The sequence below is a fragment of the Myotis nattereri genome (assembly GCF_964212035.1).
Source record: "Myotis nattereri genome assembly, chromosome: 21".
Taxonomy (NCBI): Eukaryota; Metazoa; Chordata; class Mammalia; order Chiroptera; family Vespertilionidae; genus Myotis; species Myotis nattereri.
In genome coordinates, this window is record NC_138097.1 from 1,145,288 (window position 1) to 1,162,500 (window position 17,213).

At 57.7% G+C, this 17,213-nt stretch overlaps 1 protein-coding gene across 4 annotated transcripts in view; it reads right to left on the reverse strand.

The window, feature by feature from the left end:
* Positions 1–26: 26 nt before the first annotated feature.
* The window catches only part of CTXND1 (cortexin domain containing 1), a 31,637-nt gene continuing 14,450 nt past the window's right edge, over positions 27–17,213 (reverse strand). The window contains exons 1-3 of one of the 4 annotated variants that reach the window (XM_081114935.1): positions 14,004–14,100; positions 2,359–2,499; positions 27–751 (exon numbers count right to left, since the gene is read on the reverse strand). In XM_081114935.1, coding sequence (XP_080971061.1) covers positions 510–689 — 180 coding nt within the window. In that variant the 5' untranslated portion in view covers positions 690–751; positions 2,359–2,499; positions 14,004–14,100 and the 3' untranslated portion in view covers positions 27–509. The other 3 variants (XM_081114938.1, XM_081114937.1, XM_081114936.1) reach the window with 3 other exon arrangements.

Genomic DNA, 17,213 nt, shown 5'->3' on the forward strand with positions numbered 1-17,213 from the left:
ATTTCTGAAACGCACACTTCACCGGCAACAGGAAAAATAGACCCCTCTCTGTTTTCAGTTTTTAAAAATGCAGCCGGGAAGCAGTCCCCGTGCCTTCTATGGGGCTTTTTGGGGGGTCCCCTCACCCCCGTTCACAATGGCCCCCTAGAGGGGCTTGGGTTCCGGGGGGACGTCTGTGCTGGGGGCTCCCCCAGGGCCAGTGCACGGGCCGGTTTGCATCTGATGAGCAGAGGGCCCCCGAAAAGGAGGCCACGGTGGTGTCACGCTGCGTGTCTCGCTGGAGCCCGGGGAGGTGACCGCCCCGTAGTCACCGCGTTCCCCAAACTCGCCCCCGGCTGGAACCCCTGGGGCACCCCGAGCATGTCACCCTGACGCGCGGGTGGGAGCAGGCGAGGCCAAGGGGGGCTTTCTCCACCCCCAGGGGAACCGCCTCCCCTCCCGTGTGGACGGGCTGAGCGCCCGGTGCCCGGGGACCCAATGGCGCCGCCCCCGCGGCCGCCCCGCCCCCATCAGTCATCCAGGTGCTGCTCCTCCCAGGTGGACGTGGGGATGGCGCTGTACGGGTCCATGATGACCTTGGCGCAGCGGATGATCATGACCACCAGGAAGAGGCAGAGGAAGACGAAGCAGGCCAGGGTCAGTCCTTTGTCCACGTCCACGTAGACAGGCTCGGGCGTGGGTTCCTCCATCGCGGGCCGGCGGCGGGGGGCTCCTCCTCCGGCTGCCGGGGGCCTGGGACCATCTTCCAGCCCTGCGAAGAGTTGTGCCAGCGAGATCGTGGTCATCATTTCATTATTTTTTAAATATATCTTATTGATTTTTTACAGAGAGGAAGGGAGAGGGATAGAGAGCTAGAAACATCGATGAGAGAGAAACATCGATCAGCTGCCTCCTGCACATCCCCCACTGGGGATGTGCCCGCAACCAAGGTACATGCCCTTGACTGGAATCGAACCCGGGACCCTTCAGTCCACAGGCCGACGCTCTATCCACTGAGCCAAACTGGTCACGGTTCATCATTGAACCGTGCTGCGCGTCTGCCCCCTGGTGGTCAGTGTGTGTCATTGCTACCAGTCGTTCCACCATTCAGTCAATTTACATATTAGCCTTTTATTATATAGGATAGGAAAAGAGTAAAAGAAAGATTGAATAGTATAGCTTTGTCCATTTAACGTTCTCCAGGCCTGTTTTTTGGTGACTGATGAGGGAAGGCCCTGGTCAAGAGACACATGTCCAGTAAGGTCTGAGAAGCATGGGAAGGTGTTTACCTGTCTGTCCGTCACCCCTGGAAACAAATTGGTGGCCAAATAGGCTGTGGCCACTGCCAGGGCAGGAAACCTGAGTATTTCAACTTCTGAGTGAAGGAGGGCGCTTTCGGCTCTTGGCCCTTGGCCTTTGACCCTCTGACCCTCTGGGGACGCCTGTCGCAGGGGTCACGTTCCCCTGCACTCACGTGGCCCACGGCCTTGAGGAACCCACACCGTGGACTAACGTACATTTTAATTAGTCTGAATACTGAACTGGACCCGGCTGCAACGTGGAACAGAAGCTCTGGACCCTGGTCCTCCTGTGGGCAGGGAGGGTCATGCCCACTGGCCTGAGGCAGGGGGAGGGCACCCACTCCCCCCCTCATCTGCCTCGGCCCCCTGGAGTGATGGCCCGCTGCTCCCCCTGCCCCCCGGGAGCCAAGTGTGAAATCTTGGCGCACGTAGTTGCACGTTGCATTCCCCGTGCCATCAATTATGTCATCCTCACGACAGCCCTGGAGGCAGGTCAGCCCTGGAGGCAGGTCAGCCAGGCGTCACTCTGGCCGTGTTATAACTGTGGAAACTGAGGCCCAGGAAGGGGAAATGAGTCACCCCAGGCCCACCTCCTGAGCCATGAGCCTTGCAGGCCCCGCCCTCCTCTGGTGGAAGCAGTGGATCCGGCGCCCCCACCCGCTCCAAAGCGTCCGGAGGACACCTGGGGGCCGGCTTCTGCTTGGCAACCTGGCCTACCTGTAACCACAGGGGACCATGCTGTCCCCTCGCCCACACCTGTCCCCGGAGGGCACTGACCGGCTGGTCTGGACTGGTCACTCAATTGGAGGACTCAGCAAAATCGATTGCATGACTCAGCAAAAATCAATTGCATGACTCAGCAAAATCAATCAGATGACTCAGCAAAATCAATTGCATGACTCAGCAAAATCAATTGCATGACTCAGCAAAAATCAATCGGAGGACTCAGCAAAAATCAACTGGATAACTCAAGACAGAAGCAAGAGTGCAGAGAAAACAGAGAGATTCCACAGGCAAGGGAGAGATTAGAGTAAATAGATTCAGGAGAGAAGCAGGAGATGAGAGAAAACGGAGTCACCTCTTCATAAGGGCCACGGGGTGGGCTGGCACCCTGGGCGGGGCTGCTGCAGGAGGGAGGGGCAGTGGCCGGGCATCGCAGCTGGGAGCCGCTGAGAGCAGAGACCGGTCCCTCGGAGAGCAGGCGCCGGGGTCGGCGTGGCTGAAACAGAGCAGGGCACAGGGTCAGGGTCAGTTCCGGCCTGGGCTTTATTCTGATGTTGATTGCTCTCTGTTAAAAATGATAATTAAAAAAAAATTTCTGGTACCACAGGAGTAACGATATTCGCCATCCTAACCATGGCTAGGTGTGCGGGTTAGTGGGTTAAGTACACCCACATGTTGCACAGCCATCCCCCCCCAACCGCCTCTAGAATTTTCTTCATCGTGCAAAGGTAACTTCAGGATTGTTCAAATGCATGTGCTGGGGAGGGAGGGAAGGAGGAAGGTGCCTTCTTCACTGCAGTCAAAGATCTGCTGCTGTAATTGTTCGACAAACTTACGACGCAGAAAAGTGCCCGGCTCGGGTGACCCAGTGGATAGAATTTTGGCCTGCGAACTGAAGGGTCCCGGGTTCAATTCCGGTCAGGGCACATGCCCCGGGTTGCAGGCTCCATCCCCAGTGTGGGGCGTGCAGGAGGAAGCCAATCCATGATTCTATCTCCTCATGGATGTTCCTCTCTCTCTCTCTACCTCTCCCTTCCTCTCTGAAATCAATACAGATATATTTTTTAAAAAGCAATGGAAAAATATCCTCAGGTGAGGATTAAAAATGAAGTTCATCCCTAGCCAGTTTGGCTCAGTGGATAGAGCTTTGGCCTGCGTACTGAAGGGTCCCAGGTTCGATTTCGGTCAAGGGCATGTGCCTTGGTTGCGGGCACATCCCCAGTAGGAGGTGTGCAGGAGGCAGCTGATCAATGTTTGTCTCTCATCGATGTTTCTAACTCTCTATCCCTCTCCCTTCCTCTCTGTAAAAAATCAATAAAATATTTAAAGGAAAAAGAAAAGCTCAGAGCAATGGCACAGCCGACTTGGAGCAAACCCGCATGTCTGAGCCGCCCTGGGCCTGCGCCTGGGCCCGGGATGTGTATTCCTCGGGTCCTCGGGGGCGCTAGGGGAGGGTGGAGGGGCTAGAGGTCCACGCCCCTCAGCCTCAGAGCAGGACCCTGAATTCTGACGCCCCCCCTCCCCAGTCCAGGGTGTGCGTCCAGCTCACAGGGGAGCCCCACGGGATTGTAGGCGTCAGACCCAGAGAGACCCCCTGGCAACCCTTCCCCAAATCTCCTGGCGCCCGGGTCGGGTCCTGTAACCCGAAGGCGGACCTAGAGAAAGTCAGCATCCTCTAGACCAGCGGTTCTCAACCTGTGGGTCGCGACCCCTTTGGGCAGCGGATCTCAACCTGTGGGTCGCGACCCCTTTGGCGGTCGCACGACCCTTGCACAGGGGTTGCCTAAGACCATCCTGCAGATCAGATATTTACATGACGATTCATCACAGGAGCCACATGACAGTGATGAAGTAGCCACGGAAATAATGTTATGGCTGGGTCACAACACGAGGAAATGTATCTAAAGGGCCGGAAGGTTGAGAACCGCTGTTCTAGATCTTTCCATCGGGGGCGAGTGCCAGGAATGGGAACGCGGAGGACAGCAGATTTGCCTTCTCCCCGCCTCCCAGATGGAGCCTGCCCACCAGCCTGAACCACCCGCGGGCACAGCCCCAGCCGGCTCCCTGGGGAAGGGAGGGCATGGTGCCCAGGGGGACACAGCACTGAACACGGATGCTGCCCCTTCCCGGGGTGGGGGGGGACACCCTCCCAGCAGCCTGCCCCGTGGTCCCCAACATGACTGCCTCGACCTTCAGCCCTGAGGCTGCACTAGCCACGCGGCCCATCGCCAGCTTTCCAGGGCGCTGGATGCAAACTTTTTTTTTAAAATATATTTTTATTGACTTCAGAGAGGAAGGAAGAGGGAGAGAGACAGGGAGAAACATCCACGATGAGAGAGAATCACGGATCGGCCGCCTCCTGCACGCCCCCCACTGGGGATCGAGCCCACAACCTGGGCCTGTGCCCTGACCAGAATCGAATCCGAGACCCTTCAGTCCGCAGGCGGACGCTCTATCCACTGAGCCACACCAGCCAGGGCTGGATGCAAACTTGCTTCAGAGTCCGGAGTGCTGATCTGGGCGTGTGAATGACCGCAAGGGACATGGCTGTGGGGTCATTTTTTTTTTTTACGCTTTTTTTGTTTGTTTAATATATTTTTCTTGATGTCAGAGAGGAAGGGAGAGAGAGAGAGAGAGAAACATCACTGATGAGAAAGAGTCATGGATCGGCCGCCTCCTGCACGCTCCCCCCCTGGGGATTGAGCCTGCAACCAGGGCCTGTGCCCTTGACCGGGAATCGAACCCAGGACCTTAAGGTCTATGGGAGGTCGCTCAATCTGCTGAGCCACACCAGCCGGGCCGGGCACTTTATTTATTTATGTTTTAATTTATTTTTTAATCCAACCCCCGAGGATATTTTCCCATTGATTTTCAGGGAGAGTGGAAGGGAGGGGGAGAGACAGAGAGAGACATCGATGGGTTGCGTCCTGCACGCACCCTGACCAGGGCCCCGGGCCGGGGAGGAGCCTATAACCGAGGTACATGCCCTTGACCGGAATCGAACCCGGGACCCTTCAGTCTGCAGGCCAACGCTCTATCCACTGAGCCACACCAGCCAGGGCCCCAAGTGTGCACTTTTTTATTTTTCCTGAGTTTCCTTTCTTTCTTTCTTTCTTTTTTTTAATATAGTTTGTTGATTTTTTTTTTTTTACAGAGAGGAAGGGAGAGGGATAGAGAGTTAGAAACATTGATGAGAAAGAAACATCGATCAGCTGCCTCCTGCACACCCCCCACTGGGGATGTGCCCGCAACCAAGGTCCATGCCCTTGACCGGAATCGAACCCGGGACCCTTCTGTCCCTAGGCTCTATCCACTGAGCCACACCGGCCAGGGCTCCAAGCGTGCACTTTCAGGGTGGGGTGGGGGTGGCAGATCCCAGTGGAAAAGGTCTTGTACTCACGCCAGCGGGTTGCTAGGGAGCCGTGGGCTTGTAAGCACCTCGGGCCCTGCCGCTTGCGTCTGCCAACCCCTGAGTCCTGCCGCCTCCTCGCTCAGGATGGAGGCCGTGCCAGGCGCCCTTGCCCAGGTCCCTGGCCCTGCACCCGGCACGGATGTCGGGCAGCACCGCCGGCAGGGCCTGGCTTTGGGAGCCTCCGGGGGGCCTCCTGGTGGCCCGGTTGCTGGGGGTGGGGATCGCCAAGTGGGGTTTCTCCGGGGTGGGGTGCAAGGTGCCCCCTTCCACCCAGGGGACACCCCTCGCCTCCCCTCACCTCGGGCTGCTCTCTGATCCGGGCCAGGAGCCCTGGAAGGGGGACGAGGGTGGCCGATCGTGGGGTGAGTGTGAGGAGGGAGGGCAGGGGGACTCTGTCATGGCAGCATCCTCACAGGCCAAGTTCAAAGGTCAAGTTCAACAGCGGCAGCCAATGCCTCAGACCAGAGGCCAGAGCTGGACAAGAGGCCAGAGCTGCTGCTGTTCCCTAGGGAATCCAGACCCTTTTTTAAAAAAAATGTATTTCATTTATTTAATTTAATTTTAAAAAGATTTGTCCTGGCTGGTGTGGCTCAGTGGTTGGGCACTGAACTATGAACCAAGAAGTCACTGGTTCGATTCCCGCTCAGGGCACACGCCCGGGTTCTGGGCTCGGTCCCCAGTGGAGAGCGTGCAGGCGGCAGCCGGTCCATGATGTTTCTCTCTCATCGATGTTTCTATCCTTCTCCCTTCCTCTCTCAAAAATCAATAAAAACATACTTTAGAAAAAAATTTGTTTTTGGTTAATCCTCACCAGAGGATATTTTCCCATTGACTTTTAGAGAAAGTGGAAAAGAGAGGGACAGAGGGAGACATCGATGGGAGAGAGACACACCGATGGGTTGCCTCCTGCACGCGCCCCGACCAGGGCCCGGGGCCGGAATCGAACCCGGGACCCTCCGGTCCGCAGGCCGGCGCTCTCCCCACTGAGCCACACCGGCCGGGGCTCTGGGTGATGTTGCTAACCACCCCTCTCCGTCTGGAGTCCTGGAGGTGCCTGCCTGTTCCCTGCTTGGCACAGAGCCTCCCACTCACACCCACTCTGCTCCACGCGTCCTCTCCCCGAGCCCAGCCGGGGCCCAGCCAGCGAGACTCCCACACACAGACGGACGGGCACAGCCTCGCACTCAGGACGGCGGGGGCCCCCGGGGCCGGATGTGCGGACAAGCCCAGCGGCCACAACCATCCCTTTCATCTCTATACACAGAACCGCGAGGGGGGCGGCCTGACCCCGGGGGGGACCCAGGGGTGGGGGCCGGGCCCGAGGCTGCTGCGACCGCCCATGTTCTCCCAGGAGGATGCGCAGCCCTGGCCTGGTCTCCGCGTGGGGAGGGGGGAGCGTCGGGCAGACTCCGGGCTGAGTCTGAGTCTGTGCATCAAAGGCGGGTGCAGGGGGCTGGTCGGCAAGGCCCCGGGTGTGCACAGTCCCGGCCGAGAGAGAGAGAGAGAGAGAGAGAGAGAGAGAGAGAGAGAGGCAGACGCAGACGCAGACGCAGACGCTGCCCTCGGCCACCCAGCGAAGGTGACACAGTGGCCAGGAGTCGTGCTGCTCATGGGTCCCCTGGTGGTGCGACGGCTGCTGGTCCGGATCTCCCCCGCGGACAGCTTCAAGGGCACCGACCCCTCCTGAGACACGATCTGTGTCCCGGCCGCCTCCACCGGCAGGGAGCGCGCGTGGGGGGGCCGGGGGGGGGGCAGGGGGCAGGGGAGGGAGGAGGGACGGAGCCAGTCCTTGGGTTTTGAATCTCAGCCCGTCCCCTTGACTAGCAGGGCAACGTGGGCCTCTCTGGGCCAGTTTCCCCCCGGGTGAAACGGGTGACGATGCGATCATAGGGTCAGCAGCCCGGCCGGCGTGGCTCAGTGGTGAGCGTCGACCGAGGAGCCAGGAGGTCAGGGTTCGATTCCCGGTCAAGGGCACAGGCCCGGGTTGCGGGCTCCATCCCCCGTGGGGGGGAGTGCAAGAGGCAGCCGATCAGTGATTCTCTCTCATCATGGATGTTTCTCTCTCTCTCTCCCTTCCTCTCTGAAATCAATAAAGTTGACTTTTTTTTTAATTCCTCACCCCAGGATATTTTTAGAGAGAGTGGGAGAGAGAGGGAGAGGCAGAGAGAAGCATCGATGTGAGAGAGACACATCGATGGGTTGCCCCCTGCATGCGCCCGACCAGGGCCCCGGTTCGGGGAGGAGCCTGCCACCCAGGTCCGTGCCCTTGACCGGAATTGAACCCGGGACCCTTCGGTCCGCAGGCCGACGCACTATCCACTGAGCAACACAGGCCAGGGCGAGGAGGCGTGTTTGGACTGTGAGGTTCAGACCCCGGCCTGTGAGTTCACTGCACATGTTCTCGCCTCTGGAAACTCCTCCTAAGAGTTAGGAGAGCGCCCCGGCCGGTGGTTCAGTGGTTAGATCGTCAGCCTGGAAACCGAAAGGTCGCAGGTTCGATCCCCGGCCCAGATCGGGGCACATGCGGGAGGCAGCCAAGCGATGGGCCGCTCTCATATCGCTGTTTCTCCCTCTCTCTTTCCCTCCCTCTCTCCACCCCTTCCGCTCTCTCTGAAACATCAACGGAAAAAATATCCTGAGATGAGGAGCAACAACAACAAAAAATGGTTCGGAGCTTCCCCAGCCGGCGTGGCTCAGTGGTTCAGCATCGGCCTATGAACCAGGAGGTCCCGGGTTCGATTCCTGGTCAAGGGCTCATGCCCGGGGTTTGGGCTCGATTCCCAGCGTGGGGCGTGCAGGAGGCGGCCGATGCCTGATTCTCTCTCATCATTGATGGGTTTTTTTTTTAATCTTTATTGTTGAAAGTATTACATGTGCCCCCTTTTCCCCCCACTGACCTCCCTAGCCTGCCTCCAGCCCCCTCATCAGTGATGTTCCTTATCTCCCTCCCTCTCCCTTCCTCTCTGAAATCAATACAAATATATTTTATTGATTTCAGAGAGGAAGGGAGAGAGAGAGAGAGATAGAAACATCCATGACGAGAGAGAAGCATTGATCAGCTGCCCCCTGCACGCCCCACACTGGGGATCGAGCCCGCAACCCGGGCCTGTGCCCTTGACCGGAATCAAACCTGGGACCCTTCAGTCTGCAGGCTGACTCTCTACCCACTGAGCCACACCAACCAGGGCAATAGAAATATATTTAAAAAATAAAGTCAGGCTCTAGCCAGTGTGGCTCAGTGGATGGAGCGTCGGCCTGCGGACCGAAGGGTCCCGGGTTCGATTTCGGTCAAGGGCACGTACCTGGGTTGCGGGCTCCTCCCCCGCCTGGGGCCCTGGTCGGGGTGCGTGCAGGAGGCAGCCCATCGATGTGTCTCTCTCCCATCGGTGTGTCTCTCTCCCATCGATGTGTCTCTCTCCCATCGGTGTGTCTCTCTGTCTCTCCCCCTCCCTCCCGCTCTCTCAGAATCAATGGGGGAGGATTCACAAGGAACAAAGGTCGGAGGTCACGCTCGCGTCTCCCTGGGACCCAGGAGGAGGCGGGCGGCCGCCAGGGGGTTGAGCAGAGGGACTCCGAGGCCCCCGGGCTCCGTGGGGAAGGGGACCCTGATGGATGCGCCGTGTCTGCTCCGGCCGACGGGCGCCATCTGTTTGCCGCCTCCGTGGCCCAGGGGGCTCCGTCCGAGCCAAGGAGGCGTCGGCGTGGCCCGAGGGAGCTGGACGGGGGGACACAGGCCGTAGGGTCCCAGGCCTCCTGTTGGCCACAGTGCCAGCTGCTGGGTGCCACACAGACCCCCCCCAACCCCCACCCCCACCCCTGTGCCCGTCGCGTGGGGCCCAGTCGTCACAGCCGCCTGCGCATGGACATTCGTGTCCCCGGAAAGAACATCGTATTCCAACCCTCAGGGTCTGCCCCAGGCCTGGACGGCACGATTCCTTATCTATTTGTCCTTTCACTTTTTTAAAATATATTTTTATTGCCCCGACCGGTGTGGATCAGTGGATAGAGCGTCGGCCTGTGGACTGAAGGGTCCCGGGTTCGATTCCGGTCAAGGGCATGTACCTGGGTTGCGGGCACATCCCCAGTAGGGAGTGTGCAGGAGGCGACTCATTGATGTTTCTCTCTCGTCCATGTTTCTGACTCTGTGCCTCTCCCTCCCTCTCTGTAAAAAATCAATAAAATATATTTAAAAATATAAAAATAAAATATATTTTTATTGATGTCAGAGAGAAAGGGAGAGGGAGAGAGAGAAACATCCACGATGAGAGAGAATCATGGATCGGCCGCCTCCTGCACGCCCCCCACTGGGGATCGAGCCCGCCCCCCCGGGCATGTGCCCTGACCGGGAATCGAACCCGGGACCCTTCAGTCTGCAGGCTGATGCTCTATCCACTGAGCCACACCGGCTACGCAGTCAAGGGCACGTACCTGGGTTGCAAGTTCGATCCCTGGCCCCAGTCAGGCAGGACACGTGGGGGAGGCAACCCATGGATGTGTCTCCCTCACGTCGATGTTTCTCTCTGTGGCTCCCTCCCTCCTTCCCTCCCTCCCACTCCCTCTGTAAACATCAACGGGAAAAATATGCTCCATTGAGGGTTAGCACCGACAACAAAAATCCGACCCCCATTTGGCACAGGCCTGCTCTCCGACCCCGAACCGACCTGGGGGAATTCAAGGTGCTTCTCCCATCACCAGCTTCCTCGTCGGGAAAATGGGGGTGAGCATTGCTACCCCCGCCCAGCCAGAGGGGCTCGGTTGGGTGCGCACCATCCTGTGCACCGAAAGGTTGCCGGTTCGATGCCTGCTCAGGGTACACGCCTGGGTTGGAGGTTGGATCCCCGCTCAGGGCGCGTACAGAAGGCAACCGACCGATGCCTCGCTGGCACATTGATGTGTCTCTCGCTCTCCCTTCCTCTCTCTAAGCATGTCCTCAGGTGAGGATCTATCATAAAAAAAGGGTAATATGCTAATAAGACCGAACGTCCTTCCGGGCGTCCTTCTGGACAAAGCTGGGGCCGGAGCGAAGCAGCCTGGGTCCCGGGTCCCAGAGGGAAGCCGGTGCCAGCAGCCGGGGGAAGGAAGTACTCTTGCACGAATTTTCATGCATCGGGCCTCTGGTTAAAAAAATAATAAATAATTGTTACTCTGGGAAAAAATAATAAATAATTGTTACTCTGGGAATGACATTTAAATCTATAAAACACCTGGCATGTAGTAAGTACTTTAAAAATAAGAGATCTGGCCCTGGCCGGTGTGGCTCAGTGGCTAGAGCGTCGACCTGTGGACCAAAGGATCCTGGGTTCGATTCTGCCCGAGGGCACGGATCTCAGTTGCAGGCTCCATCCCGGCCTTGGTCAGGGCCCATGTGGGAGGCAACCGATCGATGGGTCTCTCTCACATCGATGTTTCTCTCTCTGTCCGTCCCTCCCTCTCCTTTCCACTCTCTCTGAAAATCAATGGGAAAAATATCCTCGGGCCCTGGCTGGTGTGGCTCAGTGGATACAGCATCAGCCTGTGGACTGAAGGGTCCCGGGTTCGATTCTGGTCAAGGGCACCTGCCCGGGTTGTGGGCTCGATCCCCAGTAGGGGGCTTGCAGGAGGCGGCCGATCCATGATTCTCTCTCCTCATGGATGTTTCTCTCTCTCTCTCCCTCTCCCTTCCTCTCTGACATCAATAAAAAAAATTAAAAAAAAATTCTCGGGGAGGATTGACCCCCCCCCCCAAAAAAAGAATAAATAAATAACAACGCAGAGACCCGAATCTCCAAGGGCAACTCAGTGAGCCCCCCGGAACGCCGACCGCCGGCTGCAAACCCAGGTTTCCTCCTCCCCTCCGGACGCGAGAGAGATCGCTGCCTCCTCGCAAACGCATCCCTTCCCGGCACCCGGCCCTCGGGGTGGGGGAAGGCCCGGACGCACTTTAGGAATATTTCCTCCCCAGGCAACTCACCCGCATTCGGGAAGGTCGTCACACTGAAAATTGTAATGTGAACTTCGGGTTTTTTTTAAAAAAATTATTATTATTATTTTTACTGCCATGGACCCGTTCCACCGCTTTTCATGCCAAAACTCACCACATTCTGGTCTTTCCCCCCCGTCGGCGCTTGTTAGAAACACTAGGCTAAGAGCCTTGGAACGCGGTCAAGTTCGTAAGCACTGTTTCTCTGTTGTGGCCAGACGAATAATTTAAGGAGATGTTCCTTGAGACCATTTCATTTTCCATTTAAATCACGGCCACAGGGTTGGATGGGAAAGACGCTATCCACAAGCCACCTTAGCGCTGCAGGGGTTTGGGTTGTTGGTTTTATTTTGTTTTTAATATCTTTGTATGGCTGTCAGAGAGGAAGGGAGAGGGAGAGAGAGAAACATCCACGATGAGAGAGCATCACGGATCGGCTGCCGCCTGCGCGCCCCACCCTGGGGATCCAGCCCGCCACCCGGGCACGTGGCCTGCCCGGGATTCGAACCCGTGACCTCCTGGTTCCTAGGTCGACGCTCAGCCGCTGAGCCGCGCCGGCCGGGCAGGACTGCGGGTTCTGAGTGCGCTGTGACCGTGCGGCCTGGCAGCGTCAATATTTGCTGGAGAAAGATCAGCCGGCAGACTCAGAACGGCTGCCTCTTTTTTTTTTTTTTTAAATCCGTAAAAGAAATAAACTGGGAACATAAACACGCTCTCTCCATCGCGACTTACAAGCGGCTGTTTTTCATTTCCCAGGCTACGTAAGGTTCCTGCTATTTTATTTTTAAAGAAACCGTTATCCCTCCATCATCGTGTTTATTTTACACGGACGTCGGAAAGATCTCCTGGCGAGAGCTGTTGGCCATCCATTCCCAGGCCCACTGGAATTCAGAGCCACATTCAATGCCACGAATTCAGACACATTCAATGCCACGAATTCATTACCTGCATTTCGTCCAGGAATTTAAAAAAAAAAAAAAGCCACTAGAAAAAGTGACTGAGCCCTGTCCGGTGTGGCTCAGTGGATAGAGCGTCGGCCTGCGGACTGAAGGGTCCCGGGTTCGATTTCCGTCAAGGGCACAGGCCCGGGTTGCGGGCTCGATCCCCAGAAGGGGGCGTGCAGGAGGCACCCGATCCGTGATTCTCTCTCATCATCGATGTTTCTATCTCTCTCTCCCTGTCCCTTCCTCTCTGACATCAATAAAGAAATATATATATTTTAAAAAAAGAAGTGACGGAGAAAGCAATCATTGGGCCCCGAGAGCACACGAATGCAGAGGTGGCACCCGATAAGCCAACAGCCGCCCCCACTTTGTCTTGGGGATGAATGGGCGCTGCTGGTCTCAGCACAGGCCTCCCCCCAGGCGCGTGTCTGCGGGTGCGGGTTCCCTTCCCACGCGTCCACCAGCCGGCGGGTGTCGTAGGCCGAGCCACCCCTGCAAACGGGGCCTCGATCGAAATCCTGTTTGCAAACCGCCCGGGAGGCCTTGCTGTTTGCAAGGACCACAGTTCAGGCCATCGCAGGTTCTTGTCAAGAGGCGGCTTCAGAGCCCCGGCCGGTGTGCTCAGTGGATAGAGCCTCGGCCTGCAGACCTAAGGGTCCCGGGTTCGATTCCGGTCAAGGGCACGGACCTCGGTGGCAGGCGCCTCCCTGGGCCAGGCCCCGGTCCGGGCGTGTGCAGGAGGCAACCCATCGATGTGTCTCTCTCCCATCGATGTTTCTCTCTGCCTCTCCCTCTCTCTTCCACTCTGTCTACAAATCAATGGAAAAATACCCTCGGGTGAGGCTTAAAGAGAGAGAGAGAGAGAGAGAGAGAGAGAGAGAGAGAGAGATGGGTGGCTTAGGGCGAGGGCAGGCCCGACACCTCACCTGGGTGACATCTTTCTGAGCATCTGGTGAGGTGCCTGATGCCCACCTGGTCCCTCCCTGCAGAACTTTCCCTGCGCACAGTAGGAGCTCCTAGAACATCCGGTTCTAGAACCCATCCCCCCAGTTACCACCCACACCCCTGCTCTGCGGCTCTCTCCGCCCATGTCAGCCTTTGGGCCGCCCGCTGAGACCTGACATTGAAAAAGGCCGGCCAGGCCCCCCCAGAACTTTCCCCAGAAGTTCCACCCACCGTGACCTTCAGGGCTACGCGGAGCAAACCCCGCTGGTCCCGCTCGCGTAGCCGCGGGAGGGAGGGCCCTGCCTCTCCGGCACCGAAGTTGGAGGCGATCTCTTAACTTTGATTCGGCGACACAATTCACCCTGCGCAGCCGCCTCCGTGGCACCGGCGCCCAGGAACCCCTCCTGGAGCCGGGATGGCCCCGGCTCCCCAGTGGAGAGGAGATGGCGATGCCCGAACGCAGCACCACGCTCCCCCAGGTGTGGGGACCCGAGCCAGCCGCACAGCCCGGGCCGCTGCAGGGCGGGCCGGCGGGGATCCCCGGCTCCCCGGGGCCCCCAGGGCTGCGGGGACCGGCGGGCCCTCTCCGATCCCTGCGCGCCCCCCGGCGCTGCGCCCCCAGGAGGGGTCTCGCCTGCGCGCGGCCCGGGACCCCCCTGCGCGCCTCCCGCCCTCGCCAGCGCGCACGATGCTGCGCCCCAGCCCGCAGGCGGGTCCCGGGAGCCCCCCGCACCCCTTACCTGGCGAGGCGGGTCCCGTGCGCGCGCGCCGGGGGCCCTGGCGGAGGGCTGCGGCCGGGGGCGCAGGGGACGCGGCCGGGCCCGGCGGGGCGCGCGGCGGCCGGGCTGCGGCTGAGTCAGCGCCCGGGCGGAGCGGGTGCGGGTGCGGGCGCCGGCGAGGCAGGGCCGGGCGCGCCGAGGGGGCTCTGAGCCGAGCCGGCGGCCGGCCTGGCATTTTAAAGGCGAGGCGGCTGGATGGGGTTCAAGCGGAAACGCCGGGGGAGAAAGTTCACCGGGGCGCGCGGGCGGGCGAGCGGGCGGGGCGCGCGGGGCAGACCCAGCGGGGGCGCGCGGGCCATCTGAGCGGCTCCGCCAACGAGCCTCCCCTGCAGATGGCCTCATGGAGGGGCGAGCAGACACCCCTCGCCGTGCGCCTGCCTTCCCCATGCCCCATCCATCACCCCGCGGGCATGTCCACGGAAGTGAGGTCCAGGCCAGGAAGCCGCGCTGCAAACCCTGGCCCGTGCAGAAAGGGGCAAAAAAAAAAAAAAATGCTGAAGTTGGGAAACCAATACACACACACACACACACACACACACACACACTCTAGAGGCCCGGTGCACAAAATCCGTGCAAGAGTAGGTCTTCGCTCCCCCGGCTGCAGGCACCGGCTTCCCTCTGGCACCCGGGGCCCTGGGCTTCCCTTGCAGCCCCGGCTTCATCCGGAAGGTTGTCTGGTCTAATTAGCATACTACCCTTTTATTATATATAAAGAAAAATTACATATATTTAAAGAAAAATCGGAAAGCTGGAGGAAAGCCATTGCTGCGTGCAGTGGGGACATGCCACAGTCAGGGTGGTCTCGTGCTCGCCGCCCGCTTAGAAATGGGGATGAAAAATCCCTTTCTTCTTTCTTTCTTTCTTTCTTTCTTTCTTTCTTTCTTTCTTTCTTTCTTTCTTTCTTTCTTCCTTCCTTCCTTCCTTCCTTCCTTCCTTCCTTCCTTTCTCTCTCTCTCTCTCTCTCTCTCTCTCTCTCTCTCTCTCTCTCTTCCTTGGTTAATCCTCACCCGAGGATATTTTCCCAGTGATTTTTAGAGAGAGTGGAAGAGAGAGGGAGAGACAGAGAGAGACACATCGATGGGTTGCCTCCTGCGTGACGATCCCTGACCAGGACCCCCGCCGGGGAGGATCCTGCAACCCAGGTTTGTGCCCTTGACCGGGAATCGAACCCGGGTCCCTTTGGTCGGCAGGCCGACGCTCTATCCACTGAGCCACACCAGCCAGGGCCTCCGTTCTGCTTTGTATAAAACCTCTCGTCTCACCAGCCAGGGTGGCTCAGTGGTTGAACATCAACCCATGAACCAAGAGGCCACCAGTTTGATTCCCAGTCAGGGCACATGCCTGGGGTTGTGGGCTCCACCCCCAGTAGGGGGCGTGCAGGAGGCGGCCGATGGATAACGTTGCTTTCTCATCGAAGTTTCGATCTCTCTATCCCTCTCCCTTCCTCTCTCTCTAAAATAATCAATAAACACATAACCTTAAAAAAAAATAAATAACACCCCCCACATGTTGCCAGCCCAGAAATGACTGCCCGATGGGGTAAGAGGCAAAGAGCCCGAAGTTATAAGAACATAAGCAACTGTGGTGGTTAAGGTGGCACTTGAATTTGATACAATAGGTGGATTTTCTTCCCAAAATTGATGTTGGAATAACTGCAGAGTCATTTGGAATATGACCAGAGCTGATTTTTCTACCCACTTCCCCAGACCAAAATAAGTTCCAAATCCATCCATTATTGTTTTTTAAATATATTTTTATTGATTTCAGACAGGAAGGGAGAGGGAGAGAGAGAATCATGGATCGGCTGCCTCCTGCACGCCTCCCACTGGGGATCGAGTCCACAACCCGGGCCTGTGCCCTTGACCGGGAATCGAACCCCAGACCCTGCAGTCTGCAGGCCGACGCTCTATCCACCAAGCCAAACCGGCCAGGGCCAAATCCATCCCTGATTGAGAAAGAGAAAAATCCTGGGGGTAAATTTCCACCTCGCCAACTGATCCTTCGGCATTTTGTTGTTCTAGGCCAGTGATGGCAAACCTCTGACACGCGTGTCAGAGGTGACACGTGAACTCATCTTTTTGGTTGATTTTTCTTTGTTAAATGGCATTTAAATATATAAAATAAATATCAAAAATATAAATCTTTGTTTTACTCTGGTTGCAAAGATCCAAAAATGTCTCTATGTGACACAGCCCCAGAGTTAAGTTAGGGCTTTTCAAAATGCTGGCACACCGAGCTCGAAAGGTTCGCCATCGCTGGACTCCAGGCCTTTCCCAAGCTGGCTTCTCCCTCCCGGTTCTGGGCGCCCAGATCAGAACCCAGAACCCGGGCCTGCAGGCTCCGGTGAAATCCCCGCCCACTGCGCCCGCCTCCCGCCTGCCCTCTAGCTGCCCGAGGCGGGCAGCGCAGGCACCCGGAGCCCTCACAGAGGGGGCTGAGGGTCCCGGCGAGTCCTAGCCGCTCTCCTGGTCACGTTGTTAGGGGTTGAAAGGGCCTTGAAGGTCACTGGGGCCTTGAAGGTCACCGGGGCCTTTCATTAAAGGTAAACATGTGAGATATGCTATAATGGTCCTCAGCCTATTCTGACCCTATTTTACTTTTTTCCCCATATAGTGGCAGCCTTAAAAAAAAAAAAAAGGCAATTGGCCTGGCTGGCGTTGGCTCAGTGGTTGAGTGTGGGTCAATAATATATATATATATATATACTAATAAAAGGGTAATATGCTAACCAGACCGGACATCTTCCGGACGTCCTTCCCGACAAAGCCACGGTAGCAAGGCCGAGGCAAATGTGGAGGTGGTTAGGGGCGATCAGGCTGGCAGGGGAGCAGTTAGGGGCATCAGGTCAGCAGGCAGAGATGGTTAGGGGCGATTAGGCAGGCAGGCAGGTGAGCGGTTAGGAGCCAGTGGTCCCGGATTGCGAGAGGGATGTCCCCTGAGGGGTCCTGGATTGGGGAGGGTGCAGGCTGGGCTGAGGGACCCCCTCCCCCACCAGCTGCACAAATTTCAAATTTCGTGCACTGAGCCTCTAGTGCAGCCGTGGGCAAACTACGGCCCGCAGGCCGGATCCGGCCCGTTTGAAATGAATAAAACTATTGAAATAAAAGACCGTACCCTTTTATGTAATGATGTTTTCTTTGAATTTATATCAGTTCACACAAACACTCCATC